Genomic DNA, 18048 nt, shown 5'->3' on the forward strand with positions numbered 1-18048 from the left:
ATTTACTAATGGATGTGGCTATTGACCAGTTTAGTTACAAGTAGCATTATAAATGTTGCTGTGCTTTCTTTTTAATTTCCCTTTGGGATTAATAAAGTATTTTTGAATTGAAATGAATTGAATTTCTTGCACAGTGACAAAAGGAATTCTGATAAGATTCAATATGTTAAAATACTGAAGGACCAATTTCACAAATGGATGTTATCCATTGAATCATTTTATTCTTTCACCACACTGTTCCTTTATAAAGCCACATAAATATAAAGCCCTCTCTGAGCTGTTGTTGGTTACTCAGCTGGGTCACCAATCAAGATGACACTTTCACACACAAGAGCTTTAAAAAAATCAAGGGACCAAAGGAGATGGGGAGCAGAACTCAACTCAGCTGAGTTCCACATTAGGACTGAAATTTTTGTCAGACGCTTCACCAGACTATTCACTCTCTGATTTCTGTTGGTTTTTGCTTTTCTTGTCACACTTTGATGTTCCTGATGGAAAAGGAAATACTGTCAAGCAAAGATGATTTCTGTAAATACAAACTTTAAAATTTCAGATGATGATTTTGACCTTTCCAGAGTATAGAGCCCAAGCACCACCAGGAGTACACATCCTACAGCTGGAGAACCACTGTTTTTAAGAGTACTGGTACATATTTTTTTGTTTATTTTTTGTCTTGAAGCGACATAATCATGCAGAAAGGTCACTGTTGTAGAACAATCATTAGTATAAAAATAGTTTAAAGCTACAGGAAAGCTATGCAACAGTCTGTTATTCATCTGCTATTCTACATTCATTAATAATCATCTTGCTTGTTATAACGATATTTAAGATAATGAAATGTGTTAAATGTGAAATGTGTTTCTTTACAGCAGGTCTCTGCTGTAAACTGAAGCATCTGTACAAACGAATCTCTGGGAGGGTTCTTCCCAGGAATATTAAAACATTTCGCACACGACTCAGTGCATGCGCATTAGCATGCAGGCTACGAGCTGAAGCACTGAGCCAAGGGCACCTTAACTATCAGTTGCTACACACAGTTCAGGTGAATTGTTGCTCAGAAAGAAAGATCCGCAATGCAGCTGGAAGCAGCACAGCCAGGCCTGCTGCTGTTACTCTGACAGGATAGATAGCTGCTGTACTGTATTCCGGTATCACTGATCCTGTTGCAGTTTAGTGAAGAATCGAGGCTCCAGGCTCCTCTGGTCTGTGGCGGTGATGCAGTAAGGCATTTTCCTCTGAAACTCAACACGTAATATCCAAACCTGGCTTCAGTTCAGCCGTCATGTGATTGGTTGATGAGGTGCCTAATGTGATGATTTTCAGTTTGCTGGCTCAGCCATTCTGCACTCTTTCTTTCTGTCTGGACTTAGATTGAGCCTCTTTGAGACCTGCTCACTTCCTGTTAGCTAAACATGTTCTTCTCTGACTCTAACTGTGATGGAGACGGTTGGACTGATAAGTAAAGTCAGAGTAAATGCAGATGCACGATTGTTATGTATTCAGACAGCCTTTAAAATGTAGAAAGTACCATTTCAAATTCAAAAATACTTTATTGATCCCAGAGGTAAATTAAATATTGTTGTAATTCAATTAATTCAAAATTCTTCAAAGAGTCATTGGCTGATTTCTGATGCATATTAATTCCATACCTATAAACGGGAGAGAAAGACAGTTGAAACGGTGTTGTTGATATTACCGTGGAGACGGAGAGCTTTAGCATACAGTTCTTCTTACTATAATCTGTCTCCTTTCCTGACTGTACATCCCTGCAATTTTCACCCCTCCTCCTCCTCTGTTGCTGTGGAGGAAGATGTGGTTGCCATGGTTACAACTTCCTGACTGCAAACGTAATTTATTCAGGAATGTAACGGGGAGGCAGAGAATGCGTTGTGTATAATCTGAGCTGAGCTGATTTATTACAGTAAAAACAGCGATGAATAAAACGTGTTTCTGGCGGTCGGCGGCGTCAGTGAAGCTGCTCAGCCAGCCGCTGATTCTTCCCCACAGACTCCTCTTTTTAATTTTTTTTTCTAAGCAGCAACATCATTTACCAAGCATCCCCCGCACCCTCTCACACACACACACACACACACACACACACACACACACACACACACACACACACACACACACACACACACACACACACACATTCCTTCACCTAGCGACTCAGTTATGTCCCCTCCCCCTCGTGATGTGATCACATTCCTCTGAATGTTTGTAACTGACGAATGAAGCATTTCTGAGTCTGACCTTTTTGTCCTTGATCAGCACAGCTCCCACCAACATACATGAAGTTTACCTGCTTTCCTCTCTATTTTTACCTCCTCTGTAAACACATAGATTACACATTTCAAACCAATGCACCACTGAATCTCACCCAAAAAAACAAAGCAAAACAAAAAACCACCAGGCACCACAAACACTCCAAGTCATAGCCAAAAAACACAGATAAGCCGTTTATTTTTAATTTGTACTTTCAATGCTGGGGAAGAAATTTGAAATATTACAGTTTGTGCTGTGCATCATAACCAGGTTCTGAGTAGATCTTCAAAATGGAAGAAGAAGAAACAAGAACTAGAGACAAAACATAGCGGCCAATTTGTTGAAGACATTTATTCTCAAATGAAGATGAAAATACAGGTTATGAGGCTCCATCCCTGCCAAGGTTAGATGCTGTAAGTCAACTATTTTGCTTTTCTTAAAATGTTCTTAGAGTTATGAGACAAAAATAGTCAAGTGGTACATTTAAAAAATGTACCACTACAGTTCTAATCTGATGACTTGAACCTCAATCAGGAAAACATTGCAGATCACAAGGCTTGTCTGACAAAGGACTCGTTTCAGTTTCCTTCATGCAGAGATCTTCACTGTGAGCAACCAACCTGGTGTTGCTTCAACTAGTGTTGTGTTGCTTGAAGATTCTCATCTAAACAAGGTTTTGAAATGATTAACAAGAACTGAGATGCAATCTAATAGTTAATAACACATGAGAACTCACATAGTTAAATATTATGATGCCTAAGGAAAAAGGAAAGCTGAGTTTCTTTGTTTGACACAATCACTCTAAGAGAAGCAGGTTTTTTTGGGGGGTTTTTTTTAATCAAAGTCTTTTTGTTATTGTAGTGTTTTAGACTGAAAAGAAGCAGGAACTTTCTAGAATGTTGAACTGTCCTGGCAATAATTTCATATTTGGATTTAATAATTATTATAATTATATTATCAGAATATAATTATAATAATACTGGAAATCTTCTTCAGGCTTTGTCACCTGAAGAAGCAAACTGTTAAACATTCTCCTTCTAGCTTTAATGTTTTTGCCCCTTGTCAGGAGATTATACTACACATATTCATCCTTTTAATGTTTGCTGCATAATCTTGCCATAACACTTCCATGTGAACCTTCTTCTGATCAGTCTTAGGAAGGTTAATGCAAACCAGGTCAGAGGGGGGCAGCATGAGACGGTAAATAAACGATTTTCCCTTTGTGAACAGCGGCTGCTATCCTCCACCAGTTGTGTTGCTTAGCAACAGCAGAGGCACACCGTCTTCAACAGCTGTTTGGGATCATTCTGAGCAGCTTTATGACAGAGCAGGAGGTCGGAGCGGCAGCCATTTTATCCTCACTCATTTTACAGCTGCAGGCAGAGAACAGTTCACGTCTGCATTCACACAATGGATTCTCAGACTCTAACCTTTCAATACCCAACACTGTCCGGGTTTAGCCTGAATCTGCAGTGAGACATAGCTGATAGAAGATTGTGTTTGTTTAGAAGCTTTTGTCCGATGCTCCTCTCCATCTCAACCCAAGTCACCCAACTGTAGTTTGAGTCTTGTGTGAAATGCTGTAGATGTTGAAGGTGTCATGTGTCAGACCAGGGGCTGAGACTAAAGTCAAAACCTTTCTGGCACAACCATCAGGCCCTGCTGTCATTATGACATCTGTCTGATTTTACTCAGAAATCCAGCATAACCCTGTCTCTACAGCCAAGTGGTAACTTCAAAAATCCCAGAGACATTGTTCTGGACTGCAAGAAGTATAGTTAATACAAACCTGAGTATCATATCTTTCAAGCAATTATTCAAACATTAAAATTTGGCATCAGTAATTTAGATAAATGAGGTAACTTTAAACAATGTCACAAAAAATGTATTTTTTCCCCATCTTTCTTTCCATTACCATAATATCAGTGGAGACGGTCAAGGGTGGTCAAAGTACAACCTAGTGGCCAAAAGCAGTGGGTAAGATAAATGTTGTATACGTCAATGTTACTCTAAACACTGGACCCATAATCTGGAAGTGGAAAGAACATATTTTCCTAATTAACCAACCAGAACCAGGTGACCCTTGGGAGATTTTGAACAGAGGAGTGAAGAATCGTCCAAGAGTCGAGGAGCTTTACAAATACTTGCAAATACTAGGTGCAGTTTTTCCCGTGAGTAAAATAAGTAATGCACTGAAACACATCAGCCTCTATACATACTCAATGCATAAGACTCCACTGCTGAAGAAAAGCGTGTTGTATCAGTTTAACGGTGAAGAAACAATCCAAAATATCCCTAAGTTTGTTGATGGGTTGTATAGTTTAGAATAAGGGTGTTAGCATAATATTTATGAGTCACTTGCAAATGTGACTCATAATATGTTAATGGCCCAATCACATTATGCTAATTCACAATTACCTCTAGCTATTCTCACATTCCTGTCATTTCTTTGTTTAGTGGTTACTGATAGTGGACTGATATATTTTTATGTGTTTCTCCTTTTCTTTAGTAAAGAACCACACAGGAACCAACCAACTTTAATAAAAAAAAAAAAAAAACATCAACTCAGAAAACTGATGCCCCTTTTGACCACAAAGCCACATAATTAGCTTTTTGATTTCTATGACTGTGTAGCTCACTATGATTATTGATATGTGTCCTATTAAACCTACAAGTAAAACCTAGAAAAACATTGACATGTCCAATACTTATTTTACTTGCTGTGTGAATTCATGACTCTTGAAACATTAATCTACAAACTATTACATCCAAACAGTCCTTTAGGTTTGCAGTGTTGATGGTGACGTGTTGAGCCCAAGTGGAAATGAATCGGGCCTTTTTGCCTTATTAAGTTCTTTGGGATGAACTGGACAACATTTAAATAAACATTTTCTAATGGATTTGTGGGGTCTCTTTAAGAAAACTGTTTTTGCCATTAATCTGCGCTGTACTTTATAGATTCAGTTCAAATGTGCAGTTACTTGTCTGTTATCTAGATGAATAGATAATGTACAGACCTCAACATTTTATAGCAATATAGAATTGGTGTGTGCAACAGGTTCTTTTACTTTTTTCTGTGGGTCTTTTCTTTGCTTCAGGAGCAAACTGTATCTCCAGCAGCATCCAGCTGATCCTGTGGCTGAAAGCGTTCATCTTCAGTCTTTAGCAAACGACACTCAGGAAGCGGTAAGGAGAGCCAGTGATATGTTAAAGCAGATGGAGTGTCTGAAGACGGAGATAAAGATGCTGCTGACCGTGAGTAGTCAATATAACTCCACTTACAAGATTGAAGTAGAAACAGGTAGAAAGGTAACGGTGCTAGTATGTCAGCTCATGTAAAATAATCTGTAAAATTACGTTGATAATTAATGAAATATTTTATTTAGCTAATTTTAGAAGACTCAGTTCAGAGCAGTGGTCGTCGAGGGCCAGAGTCCTGTAACTTTTAGATGTTTCTTGTGCTACACGCTTGAATTGAATGGTAAAACTGTCTGACTAGCATGCAGTCCAGCTCTACAGAGCTCTGCAAATGAGCTAATACTGGAGCCAGGTGTGCCGAAGCAGAGAGGCATCTAAACGTTGCAGGACACCGGCCCCTTGAGAACTGGAGTTAGATACCACTGGTTCAGGCTATGGGATATTTTTCCAGTGTTAAGTGTATGAACCGCTTTCATTCATTCAGCAGCAAGAAGACTCCCCAGGCTTCTTGCAAAGAAGCCAACAGAGCCAACCTGAATCCCACCAGAGCAGGTCCAAGCCAAAGGAAGTCCAGGTTCAGTTCCATGAAAACCAGCTCTACCAGTCAAACTCTGATCAGCACCAGGCCCGGCCAAGCAGTCTTCAACCAACCGACCCTCAAAGCACTCACCCTCCGTTTCAGGCTTCCCATGTCCCACACAGACAGTCACAGGAGAACGCGGGTCCACAACTGCAGTCCCAACGTAATCGGCTCCTTTCTCAGAACCTGATGCCCATTACCACACCACCCCAAACTGGGCCCTTATTAACTCACCAGGAAGTCCAGGGTCCATCTAGCCAGAGTCTTCAAGCCCTTTCCCATCAGTCCCAGTTTTCACTGCTCCAAAGGAAACCTGGTGGCTCCTCTACCCTGGAGGAGGCGGGCCAGGTTCTCCGTCAGGCTCGGAGAAGGAAGAAAGTTCTGGAGAACAACCTGAACGCTCTGCTGAAGGCCAAGAACGGAGAAATCCTACACTGCCAACTGGAAGCCTTGGCTGCTAACAGGTGACGCATACTATTAGCTAATGCTAATAGGTTGGTGGTAAGTGTGAGCACACACACATTCCCACTGGTGTAATCTGGAGGAGGGGCTGGTCACTGGTGCCTGTCTTCAGGTGCCAATAGACCAGTCACTGTTCATGCCAGGGCAACACAGGAGACTAAACAAGCAACCCGCATTCTAAGGGCAACTCAGAGAATCTAATTAAGCTAAAATGCATGTTTCCACACTGTGGGAAAAAGAGTAAAGTTTACTTTTGTCGCCTGCAGAGACCTAACTGAAGAGGTCCGGATAAAGAAGACAGTGGATGCCTGGATCAATGCTTTAACCAGAGATGTTCAGGTAAACATTCAGAAATCTAGGATCAGTCCTGATCTGCATAATTTTCATCTATGTTGTGTTTCTTTTTTCTCCTTGGTTTGCAGAGCCTCAAGACTTGCATTTTTTCACATTTTTGCATTGTGGAACTACATGCTGCAGTGCACTTCACTGAGAGTTTATGTGACAAAATGACACAAATGATGCATGCCTGTGACGTGAATAGAAGGCTACCAATTTCGTTTCAGGGTATTAGACTCACTGAATCCCAAATGCATGTCACACTTTTGTGAAACATTTTTGAAAGTTATCGTTTTCCTTCTGCTTCACAATTATGCATTACTTTGTTAGTCAAACATTACATCTATTCTGTCATGATGACAAACGTTGCTGGGCGATAAATTGTCCCAGGTGTTTTTGAGATAAGCGACAATATCATTATGTTGAGACCATTTTCAAGTAACATAATGGTAATGACAAAACAATGCAAGAACACATTCTCAAAGATTAATAAACTTTAAATTCTAATAAAAATTTAACATTGGACCCAGAAGACATTTTAAATATACAAAATACATAAACAAAAAACAGAAACAGCAAATAAAATGAATTACAAAGTTTGTGTAAACAAAATTGTCCTTCAAAAAATGGAAGACTTTTGTCCTCTAGTTTTTGGTAAAAAGAGAGAGAAAAGAAAAAAATGCTAGATCACAAAAATTGAAGTTTTCTAAGCTGTCTTGTTTCTTCAGACTCGGGGTCATCCTCCCCCTGCTCAGGGTGCCATGCCTCTTCTAGATGCCATTCATTGCAGAGCAGCAAACGCAACAAAGCCACAGCAGAGGGCTGCAGGCAGGGGGAAGCCAGTGAGCATGCCCAGAGGAACGAGTAATCAGCCAGTGATGGGAAGAGGAGGCAGAGGCCAGACTGCTGGACACAGAATGGTCATTCCTGATTTTGCTGACAGTGCTAAATGTTCTTTTGGTCAGTGAAGTCCAGGTGATAACTTTATCATTGATTTTGTGTGTGACTGTAGGAGACAGAGCCTGCTGGAGTCTCAGGTAACCTGATGGGCAGCCAGCAAAACGACATGGATGGAGAGCTTTATCTGACTCGCCTGTACGGCAGACTCCCTCACGAAGGTCTCAGGCGAACCCTGAAGAAGAGCCCATACCCTCGTTTTAGCTCTCCTGTGTCTCCTCTCGGAAGGAAACAGCACCCCCGACTGGTGGAAAGCATCAGAGGTCAGGAGATACATCCAGTCACTTCTGTTCATCTGTGGAGGCTGTTCCTTTTCCTGATTGGTCTGTGGTCTGTGTCTCTTGTCAGGTGTAAGGCTGAAGTCCTGTAAGACTCAGACCAGTTTTGCTCCAGTCCTCAGTCTGTCAGCAGGACAAGCTTCCCAACACTCTCACTTATCCTTACTCCACTCTGCTCAACCTGTGGTGAACAGTGCAGAGCGCTCCACTGGTCCCAGGGCAATCCCACTACGTCAGTAAACCACTGGACATCTACACTCTGAGCACAGTCACTATTACTCATGTTGCTGTCAATCCATCCATCTGTCTGTCCAGCCTGCTAAGTTTTGTATTTATAACCTGTCTTTAGTTATATTTATGCACTAAACTCATATTTAATCTTTATCAAAGGACTAACTCTGGCAGAATGGTCATGAAATGTGTGGTGTAACCCTGTTTTTTTGTTTTTGTTTGTTTGTTTTTTAAGTGAAATATTAGCTGTGTGACTCCAACAGCCTGTTGGAGTGTGACTCCGTGCCTGTTAAGACCCCTGGCTCTTAAATATAAGAAACAGCAGGATTTTCTTTCACAAATCTTCTGTCCTCAGTAGCAGTGATGCTAGCTGAGGGAATTATGGATTGTTGTATGCATTGGAGACTGTTTTTGGTCATATTTTTGAAATCGTATTTTCAAGATGGAGTAAACGTGGATCGCGCTCATCTGTTTTCTTCTTTGGAAGGAATTTCTACTGTATTAGTGTCATGGCCTGATAGTGTCTTGGTTGCTACAGACTAGTCTTAAGAACACATATACACTACAACACAAGCACGTATCTGATCAGGTCTGTCCTACTGGGAAGTAAAGACTAGGGTGTGTATAAGATTCCAGTACACTGAGGTTGAAACCCTTAAATGGTTAAAATGACTTTTCAAAAACAATTTATTTGAAGATGAATTCTTATTAGTGTGGTCCTAGCAAGTTCCTTTTTCTCTAACACTCTGGACCTGTCCGTCATGTTTTATAGTGTGTGGTAATTAGCTTTAAACAAAAACAAAAGATGCCACCAAGTCATCTAAAGTGGAGTTATACTGTAGCTCTGCTGCCTATGACAGGTTGTAAAATAAACCTAACCTGAAGGACACCAAGAGCAAAAAAAACAAACCTATTATTTACAAATAAAAGATGAAGCTAAGTTCAAGAAGCCAAGCATGAAAAACTGAGTAGATGTCACGATCCTCAGGTTGTAGAACCAACATTAGTCGCCGTACGTTCAGTAGTTTCTCTGTTTCACACATTGTTTCTGATGCTCCTTCAGTTCATTGGGGTCTGAAGACATTTAATTTGCATGAAAAAATACATTTTGGCTTGAATTAGTTGGGACATCCAGCCAGTTGAACAGGTGTGAAATTTGCTGTCTCTTTCTTTTTTAAACAAAAGAAACATGTATCTTTCATAATAAGCTTCATTTAAAGGAATAATGAAAGTAGTATAGATCTAAAAATGACATCATGCATGTTTGCTTTTGCAGGTCTTCCCAGGATGGACTCCTCCTCCAGGTGTGAGCGTTTTCAGGACAGAGCATCAGTACTTCCTGTTCCTCTGTCAGAGAGCAAGGCGAATGTCAACAATGGAGCCAACAATCACCAGGTGAACTGCATCATAAGTCTGCTCATTATGCAACATACTATTCATCCAAACACTTCAGTGCAACTTCAAGTGTTTGTTAAAGATTCCAAGTCATTCCTCATATTCACAAGTAAAATTTTAAAGGGCTAAAGTGTTGTGGCGTTTGGTTTTATCTGCCTCATTTAGTAAATATAAACTGACTGAATGTTGCCCAAGAGCATAAATTCTCACTCTGTCATAATTTCCACTCACTAAATGTCAGTTGTTGTTTTGTTCTTTTTTTAAGGTGTGGTTGTTATATTTTCAGATAATTCATGTAATGGATACAAAATAAAATATGGAAACATAAGAAAACAGAAAAAAGTCCTCCTCTTCTGCAGAGGAAGAGGACAGAGCGTTTTGGAGCTGCTTAGCCTCTCCCTACTTGAATCTGATAGAGAATTTTTGAAGGCAGCTGAAGGTTAAGGGATGGGGGATTCTAGCCCACTGTTTTACAGAAATGTTTTAATTCACAACCAGACACATTAATTCAGTAACATTGGAGGGGCTTTGAGTAGGAACATCCTTCTTTAGGTGATATTATGTGATCTGAACTGGATTTAGCTCCAGACTTTGGCGAGGTCAAAGTGTTAGTATGTCTCACTATGCAGACCAGTCCAGGTCTTCTACATGAAACCCACTCATTCCTGGATGAACAGGAAGAAATGTGGTTTATTGCTGGTGCCCAGTGTTGGGAATTTCTCCTGTTTTTCTTATGTTGAAAAACATGCATGTCTGAGTGCTCACTCTGGTGATTTGATATTGACAGAAGCAGAAGGTGGTTCCAGAAAAGTCTCCATCTTCTCCATCACACGTCACTGAGATCAAAGCAGCAGAGCCTCTAAAAGATGACGAAGATGAAGAAAACAGCTTCCCTGGAAATAACTTTCTCTCCGTCACTGATGTCCACCAGGTAACACGTGACTTATTTAGTGAATCAGCAGTGCCTCCATTTGTTTTTTGTTTTGAGTATCCTGTCAGGCAGTTTGGCCCTCAGGATTGTTGTCTGAGTGTCGAGGTGAGGCCCGACAGCTTTACCTTCCCAAGTGGAGCATCACTGAGATGCCGGCCCCGGCCTCGACGCCAGCCCCATCCACAGAGGGCCCCCTGCCCATAAGCCCTGATATGGGTTCCTCCACAGAGCCACCCCCCAGCAGCACACAAACACTGAACATGATCTACCAAGTACAGAATCTCCCATCCACAGGGGGGCGCAGGAGAGCTCCAACCCCAAAATGCCAATGAGAGCACACCTGTAAAGGGCGAACTGAACGGAGATCTGAAAAGGCTCCAGAACCTTATAAAAAAGGCTGTTCTGTTCTGGTTCTGTTCTGGTTCTGTTCTGGGGATGACTGTTTTAACTTCTGGAGGTGATGATGCAAAGAAGGATTCTTCATAAAATTAAGATAATTATGAACAACCCTGACCATCCACTTCACAAGGCTGTTTTACAAAACCAGTGTCTTCAGTCAGAGGCTTCTTCAGATTTGCTGTTATACAGACCTCTACGGGAGATCTTTCCTGCCAACAGTCTCACTATCGACTGTAACTCTTGAAAAATTTGAATTAATATGATTTACAACATTTAGTTTCCTTTTGGATCAATAAAGTATTTTTGAATTGAAGTGAATTGATCGCCACCAGAATTAAGAGCCAATCTAAAAATCTGAACGATCCTGGGAGAACCGGAGCGCTGGCCCGGCCCCAAGCCCAAAAGCAAACAGAGAACAGTGGTGTGAGAAGACCCCATGGACCCAGTCATATGTGATGTTGATGTTACATAATGCATTACAAATGGGGGTGTGGGGCGCTGGCCAGCACAGAATAAATTTTTTTTTTAAATCCTGCTTGAGAAATACTTTAATTTGACTATTTCTAGATAATTTCTTGTGGAAAAAAATGTCTGAGTGCTCACTCTGGTGATTTGATGTTGACAGAAGCAGCAGGTGGTTCCAGAAAAGCCTCCATCTTCTCCATCACATGTCATTGAGATCAAAGCAGCAGAGCCTCTAAAAGATGACGAGGATGAAGAAAACAGCTTCCCTGGAAATAACTTTCTCTCCGTCACTGATGTCCACCAGGTAACCGCCCTCTCTTCCCGACTTATTTAGTGAATCAGCAGCGCCTCCTGCTGGACACAGATAGATTAGCACACAGCAGCATACTGTGTTTACCTTCTTAACAGATCAGGTCGGCCTGTTTGAGGTGATTTTGTTATGTTTCATAAACTCTTGTGATCGTAGCATACTGCAGTGAAACACCATTATTAGTTTGGTGGGAATACATCGATTCACCATGGCAACTGTTTCTTCAGTGTTATAAAGGAAGCTCACAACTACAAAACAAAGTATTCTTCTGACTTACATTTTTTTAATATTTCTGGGCTGAAGTACATATTATTGGCTTTCTGAGACATTCTGGAAAAACATTGTGGAGAAAGTTTCTTTGCTGATCATCAGAGTGAAGGTTGTAAAACTCTGGATATCTGCTGCCACATCAGAGCAACTTCTGTTCCCTTCAGTCGCAGTGAGAAAGCTTTTCCTCTGCTCTGCACCAATGACTTTTCAGGCAGAGAACAGTGATGTGGGTGAGGAGGTGGTGGTGTTGGAGGGAGGCCCCTCCCCGGCTCCAGTGCGGTGCCACAGCCCGGCCTTCCCGCCTGAAGGCCCCTCCTCTCGCCATGCTGAGATTGTGACTCCTGTGGCGGGCCGTGGCGGGACGCAGGACATCCTGGAGAACCGGCTGGTGGAGTGGTGAGGCTGGGTCTGGACTTCACTCATGCTGCTGCTGCTGTGTCTGACTCTGCTGCTGCTGCTGGTTCTGTTAAGGGTGGAGCAGCAGCTGATGTCCAGGATGATTGCTGATATGTATCGCCCTGCCCCGCCTGACCCGGCCCAGAATGACTCCACTGACCAATCAGAGCCTGAGGAGCGGAGTTTCACCTCAGATATTGGTAACACAGCAATATGTAATAATATAATAACATCGACCTTCAGAACGTAATAAAACATAATTAAAACTACAATATGTAATAATAATAAATGCATAATGTACTAAAAATCCTTAAACACATTTTGTAATACTTTATACAGCATTATATAGTAACTCTTTTAGATTTTGCACCGATTATTACATAATAATATGGCACATTATGTAATATTCTAACTCTGGTTACCTGACTGATTCCACTGTCGCCTCTGACGGGACATCTGACTGTGTAAAGAGGCACACCTGTTCTACAGCCAGTCTTCATTAAGGAAGCGCCCCCTGTCTTTGCCATCATAATGATAAATAGTTTATTCATAGATCACTTTACCATGGGATCCATTTTTTCTTGAGTACTGAATAAGCTGTTGAGCTGATAAAAGTATTTAAAAAGTACACTGGTGCTCCTACTACCTACACATTTTATAGTAATATGCATAAAATATAATGTTATAATGTTGCAGAAAGTATAACAAAGTGTGTTCAAGGATTTTATGACATTTTGCATAAGTTAGTTTTACATTTTGAAGGCTGATATTATTACATAATGCGGGTTTCATGGTGAGTTTCTGTCCTAACTTGTGATGAACGTCTTGTCTCCACCCGCCGTTTGTTTGCAGTGGAAGCAGCAGGAGGTGGAGGTCTGCAGCTCTTCGTAGACGCCAACGTCTCGGTGGATTCGGCTTTGATCAGGCAGCTGGTGAACGAGGTTCTGACTGAAACCGTGGCCCAGATGCTGTCCCAGACCAGAGCAGTGTCTACGGCTCCAGAACCAGGACCGGAAGCACCGCAGTCAGAAGATCAGGAGGTACTAAGAACTCCTCAGCTCCCTGACATGATGTGAGCTGTTGTTTTACCTCCTTATGTTCCACATTTCTGCACCAGGACAAAGCAGCTCCACTGGTCCCGACACCAGTCCCATCACCTCCACCCAGCAGGCCCCAGCTCAGCAGAGACTCCACCCCAGCAGCCACTCCTCTTCCATCTGAACCATCCAGCCCAGTTCCCCAGGACTCTCCTCAGCCAGTCACAGCTCCAGGTCTGTCAGCAGCAGACTTTAATAGTAGTATTGATCTTATGTTTTAAGTGGAGCCCTGGTGACAACAGTAGGAGAACCATCACTTTCTGCAGGCGATTTGGCTACAAATAAATGTATCTCAATCCCACTGAGTTGATTGTTGGATCTTCTAGATCTTTAGAATTTATTTTAAAGCTTTTTACAGTGTCATCAACTGGGTGTTTTTACATTTCATAGGAGTGTGTTTTTAATCAAATCTTCAGCTACAATCTGATTTCAGCCCAAATTACATTGATAACATTTTTAAAACCAGTCCAGTCTGTTTATGGTTACTGTGTAGTCTAGATTTATAGTCTTTCTGCTCTCCTCCTGTAATCTGTTTACAGGCTTGTGTGGAAGCTGATCACACATTTGTTGTAATCTCTTTTAGATCTCCTTGTTACCCATTCCAGCCTGATCAAACCATGATGACGGCCTTTTTATCTCTCTATAATCTGATATACATGTAACATTATTCTGGTCAGGATAATACTTGATTACAATCATGCATTAATGTACTTTCCTCCGCCTGTAACCTCAGAACCTGTAGCTACACCGGCCGCCACACCAGAACCCTGTCTGCCCGATGAAAGCTCCTCTGCTGCTCATCAGGCCCCGACCCCAGCCTCACAGGGGGACTCACAACTTTCACTGGACAAGCTGGAAGAGCTGGAGTCACAGAAACACCCTCTGTATGTGCACGCATACACACACACGTCAAGATGAAAGTGTTTGAGATCACGTGGCTCGTCAAACTCCATCCTCTCTCCTCCATCAGGGCGCTGTCTGTAGCAGAGGAGGAGCCGGTGGTCAGCAGCCCCGCTCCTGCTCAGTCCCAGCCTCCTCAAGCAGAACCCAGTCCTGCTCCTCCTCCCAGTCATCTGGAAACCAGTAGCTCCAGCAGCAGCAGCAGTTCCAGCAGCAGCAGTAGCAGCGCTGTAACTGCAGAGACCGAAGCTGCACTCAAACACATCTCAGAGGGAGAGTTACTCATCAGTGTCAACCAGCTGGCCCCTCTGACAGGTACGAGCAGCAACTAGGGCTGCACCGACTGCTGTTTTTGGACTGATTACTGATCTTTAAAAAGCCTGGCCTGCTGATTCCCATTTTGTCCGAAACCAATTTTTTTTTTGTCTGAGTGTCACTAAATATAGCAACAAAGTGGCTGAGTTGGCAACATTGGAGTCATTATTGTTAACTATAAACATGCAGACATGACCTAATAGTGGATCAGTCAGTCAAACCTCTATCACTGCAGAGCAGAAGAGGACAGTGGCTGACATTTAGACCTCTGCTGAGGTAGATAAGATCAGGGGAAAAGACCAGCTTCACATGTAGCTATCAGCTGGTCTCTGATCTCCCAAAATGAAGGAAATCTGTACCAATAAATCGGTGCACTCCTAGCAGCAACATCACGTTACGTTTTGTGGAACTTATGTCCAGGACCTCACCTCATAAACCAGGTCCATCTTCCCTTTATGAAAAAAACGGTTCATATTGTTTTCTAGCCTTAAATTAGCTTCAGGCTCTAGCTGGATATTTGAGGACTGACGAATAAAAATGAGTTTAAAGGTTCAGCCCATCAGCAGCTGGAAGCTGCTGGGACACATTAATTCTGTGTGTTCCAGAATTAATGTGTCATTTATGTCCATGGTGAGAGGATGAAGATGTTGCCATACTTTGCAAAAACAAAAGATTAACCAGTTCTAAGGATTTTTGTTTAGGAAAGAAAAAAATCATAAACGATTTTTCCTTTTAGATCTGAAGCATTGCAAATAATTAACAAATAAACTTGTCAAAATGACTTTATCAAACTTATAGATAGTTGGGAATAAATGTAATGAAATAAACAATAATCAACAATTTATTTATTTATTGTTGTTTTTTTCCTCAAAAGCATTGACAGGTCTTTGTGTCCCAGCAGAGCCTTGCTCCAGATCTTTTTAATTTCCTGAGGAAAAAATGAAGCAGACTGATATTCCAGCTTTTTTCATTGCCACAAAAACTGCATCGTCATAAAATTGATAAATGCTTTTGCTTTTGGCAGAAGATTTTATTTATACCTCAGAAACAGAGCACAGAAAGAGATTAAAGGGAAGTGTGACTAATTTTTTTGTTTTCTTTTTTAAAAAATTGTTTTTAAATCACAGATTAGAAGGTGGCTCGGTAATATTTCCTGTGGTTTTTGTTGTTTGTTTCATAAATCCAGTATGGTGAAATGAGTTCTGATCCTTTTCCTGTAGCTGTGTTCGCTTGTTGCTGTAATTTTGATCTGTTTATGTTTCAGAAGAGGAGGAAGTCTGTAGCTTCTCCAGCTCGCTACAAGAGGTGGAAGACATGGTGAGTAGTCGATGCCTGGACTGTGGGATCACTTCCTCCTCTGAATTCTCACTGATCAATTAATCAATTAATCAATCATAGCACGTTTCAGTAACAAGGCAGTTCAAAGTGCTTTGCATCATAAAAATACAAAAAGACACTACACAGTCAACAATTGAGAAAATCAGTAACAAATTTCATTGAGTGTCATCATATTATCATCAATACATGTCAAACAATATGTTATTCTTTTTACCTCTAGCCACCATGAGCTGTTGTGATTTTGGTATCAGCAGTAAGACAATAACATAAAGAGTTTTTTTTATAATCTGCACATTTTTTTAAACAAAATTGCCCAAAATAAGGCTGTTATTTTGTGTTTAGAACAACAAAAACTCAACTGATCCGGGATTTTAAGGAATTTTGGTCCGGTCTCCTTTCCAACGTTGCTTCAGCTTCTTGAGATTTGCAGACTTGGTTCTGCACAACTCACAAGAATTGATTCTTTCCTTTTTCAACTATTCTCTTGCTTATTTACTGCTGTTTCAGGGTCATTGTTCTGTCCATGGCCCACTCTGGTTCCATCTTTACATTTGACACTAGAGTTCATAGTCAGGTCAATAATTGTCTCCAACATGCCTGTTTGTGCTGATATGCATCAAACATAATGATATCCATGATGAATCTTACATACAGTAAGGATAGTAGGGCTGCATGACCACAGGAAAATATGTAATTCAATACCTCTGCTAATTATTGCTGATGACATTGATAATGCACATTTTCCACAACTCTTTTCATTCTTTTTGTATCACAATTCATCCACCATTTGTTGTCAGCGTTAGCATCTCCATCTCTACAAACATAAATCATGTATAGACAGAGAGGTTTGTACAAAACCAGGAGGACAGAGAACATCACCCAGTTGTAAAGTCCTTCCACTAAGAGAATAGACTTTAAAATACTGTTGTTAGTTTAGAAGTCACTGAACAGTTTAGCACCACAATACATTAAATATCTGCCGTTGTTGCATCAGCCTTCTGGACCTGTCAGGTCTTCTGGTTCTGAAGCAGCATTCAGCTTCTGTGCACCACAAATCTATAACAAACTTCCAGAAAACTGCAAGGCAGCCGAAACACTGAGTTTCCTTTAAATCCAGACTAAAAACCCACCTTGGAGTTTAGAGTTGCTTTTGAAACATAATAATTGAACATTGACCAAAATATTCGACATGTATTGATGAGTTTGATGATGGCACTTGACAAAATGGAAAGTTTTTCTGTTTTCTCATTTGAACTGATTTGTCTTATTTAAAGTCATTTACTTTTCCTAAGCTGTTTGGATTAAAGTCATTAAGAGCCTGTTTGTTTTGTCCCTCTGTGTCCATCCTGCAGGCCTTTGACTCGTCCACTGTAGAACAGGTTGGAGGTCGTAGCATTCTGCTGACCCTGTTGACCAAGATGGATCAGGGTGTCGCTCACAGAGGACAGAGGCCACAGCCTGAGGTTTGCTGACCAGTTGCACTTTAAAACCAGGGTCAAGCACATTTGAAAACATTAACTTGCATACTATCAGGCTGTTTAAAGAAATCTCGAGGATTTCACTGTTAACCCTAAAAATCTAATTCCACCCTAGTAGAAAACCTAATAAAACTTCTGAAGTTTTTCGCAAAGGTTATTACTTTTACTTTGAGTTGATGGACAGCTCAGTGTTTCAGTGATTATGGTACATTTTATTACTGAGAATAGGAGGTAAGTGAAGGGTGTTAAACATTCACGCTCTGTAACCTTTGACCTGCCATGTTTTAGGGCTCCTGGGGGAGGGAGGAGATGGAGGACGAGGTGAGTGTGGGGGAGGTGAGAGACTGCGGGCCGACAAAACCTCAGAACCAGACCAGAGACCTGACGGGACTGGATCAAAGCTCCGCCTGCGGACAGATCAGCCAGCCTGAAGGTCAGAACGTCTGT

At 41.3% G+C, this 18048-nt stretch overlaps 1 protein-coding gene across 5 annotated transcripts in view; it reads left to right on the forward strand.

Annotated features, from left to right (window-relative positions):
- The window catches only part of kiaa0586 (KIAA0586 ortholog), a 38024-nt gene that overhangs the window by 13080 nt on the left and 6896 nt on the right, over positions 1-18048 (forward strand). The window contains exons 8-25 of one of the 5 annotated variants that reach the window (XM_088002836.1): positions 5364-5520; positions 5948-6507; positions 6772-6844; positions 7570-7761; positions 7854-8061; positions 8147-8308; positions 9584-9702; positions 10490-10633; positions 11658-11801; positions 12289-12473; positions 12549-12673; positions 13326-13513; positions 13591-13744; positions 14304-14454; positions 14541-14785; positions 16053-16102; positions 17476-17586; positions 17890-18034. In XM_088002836.1, coding sequence (XP_087858962.1) covers positions 5364-5520; positions 5948-6507; positions 6772-6844; positions 7570-7761; positions 7854-8061; positions 8147-8308; positions 9584-9702; positions 10490-10633; positions 11658-11801; positions 12289-12473; positions 12549-12673; positions 13326-13513; positions 13591-13744; positions 14304-14454; positions 14541-14785; positions 16053-16102; positions 17476-17586; positions 17890-18034 — 3113 coding nt within the window. Of the gene's footprint in view, positions 1-5363; positions 5521-5947; positions 6508-6771; positions 6845-7569; positions 7762-7853; positions 8062-8146; positions 8309-9583; positions 9703-10489; positions 10634-11657; positions 11802-12288; positions 12474-12548; positions 12674-13325; positions 13514-13590; positions 13745-14303; positions 14455-14540; positions 14786-16049; positions 16103-17475; positions 17587-17889; positions 18035-18048 lie in introns of all 5 variants that reach the window. The other 4 variants (XM_015002955.2, XM_015002956.2, XM_015002957.2 and 1 more) reach the window with 4 other exon arrangements.

Source organism: Poecilia mexicana, unplaced genomic scaffold (assembly GCF_051168715.1).
Source record: "Poecilia mexicana isolate PSO_F unplaced genomic scaffold, ASM5116871v1 scaffold_22, whole genome shotgun sequence".
NCBI lineage: Eukaryota > Metazoa > Chordata > Actinopteri > Cyprinodontiformes > Poeciliidae > Poecilia > Poecilia mexicana.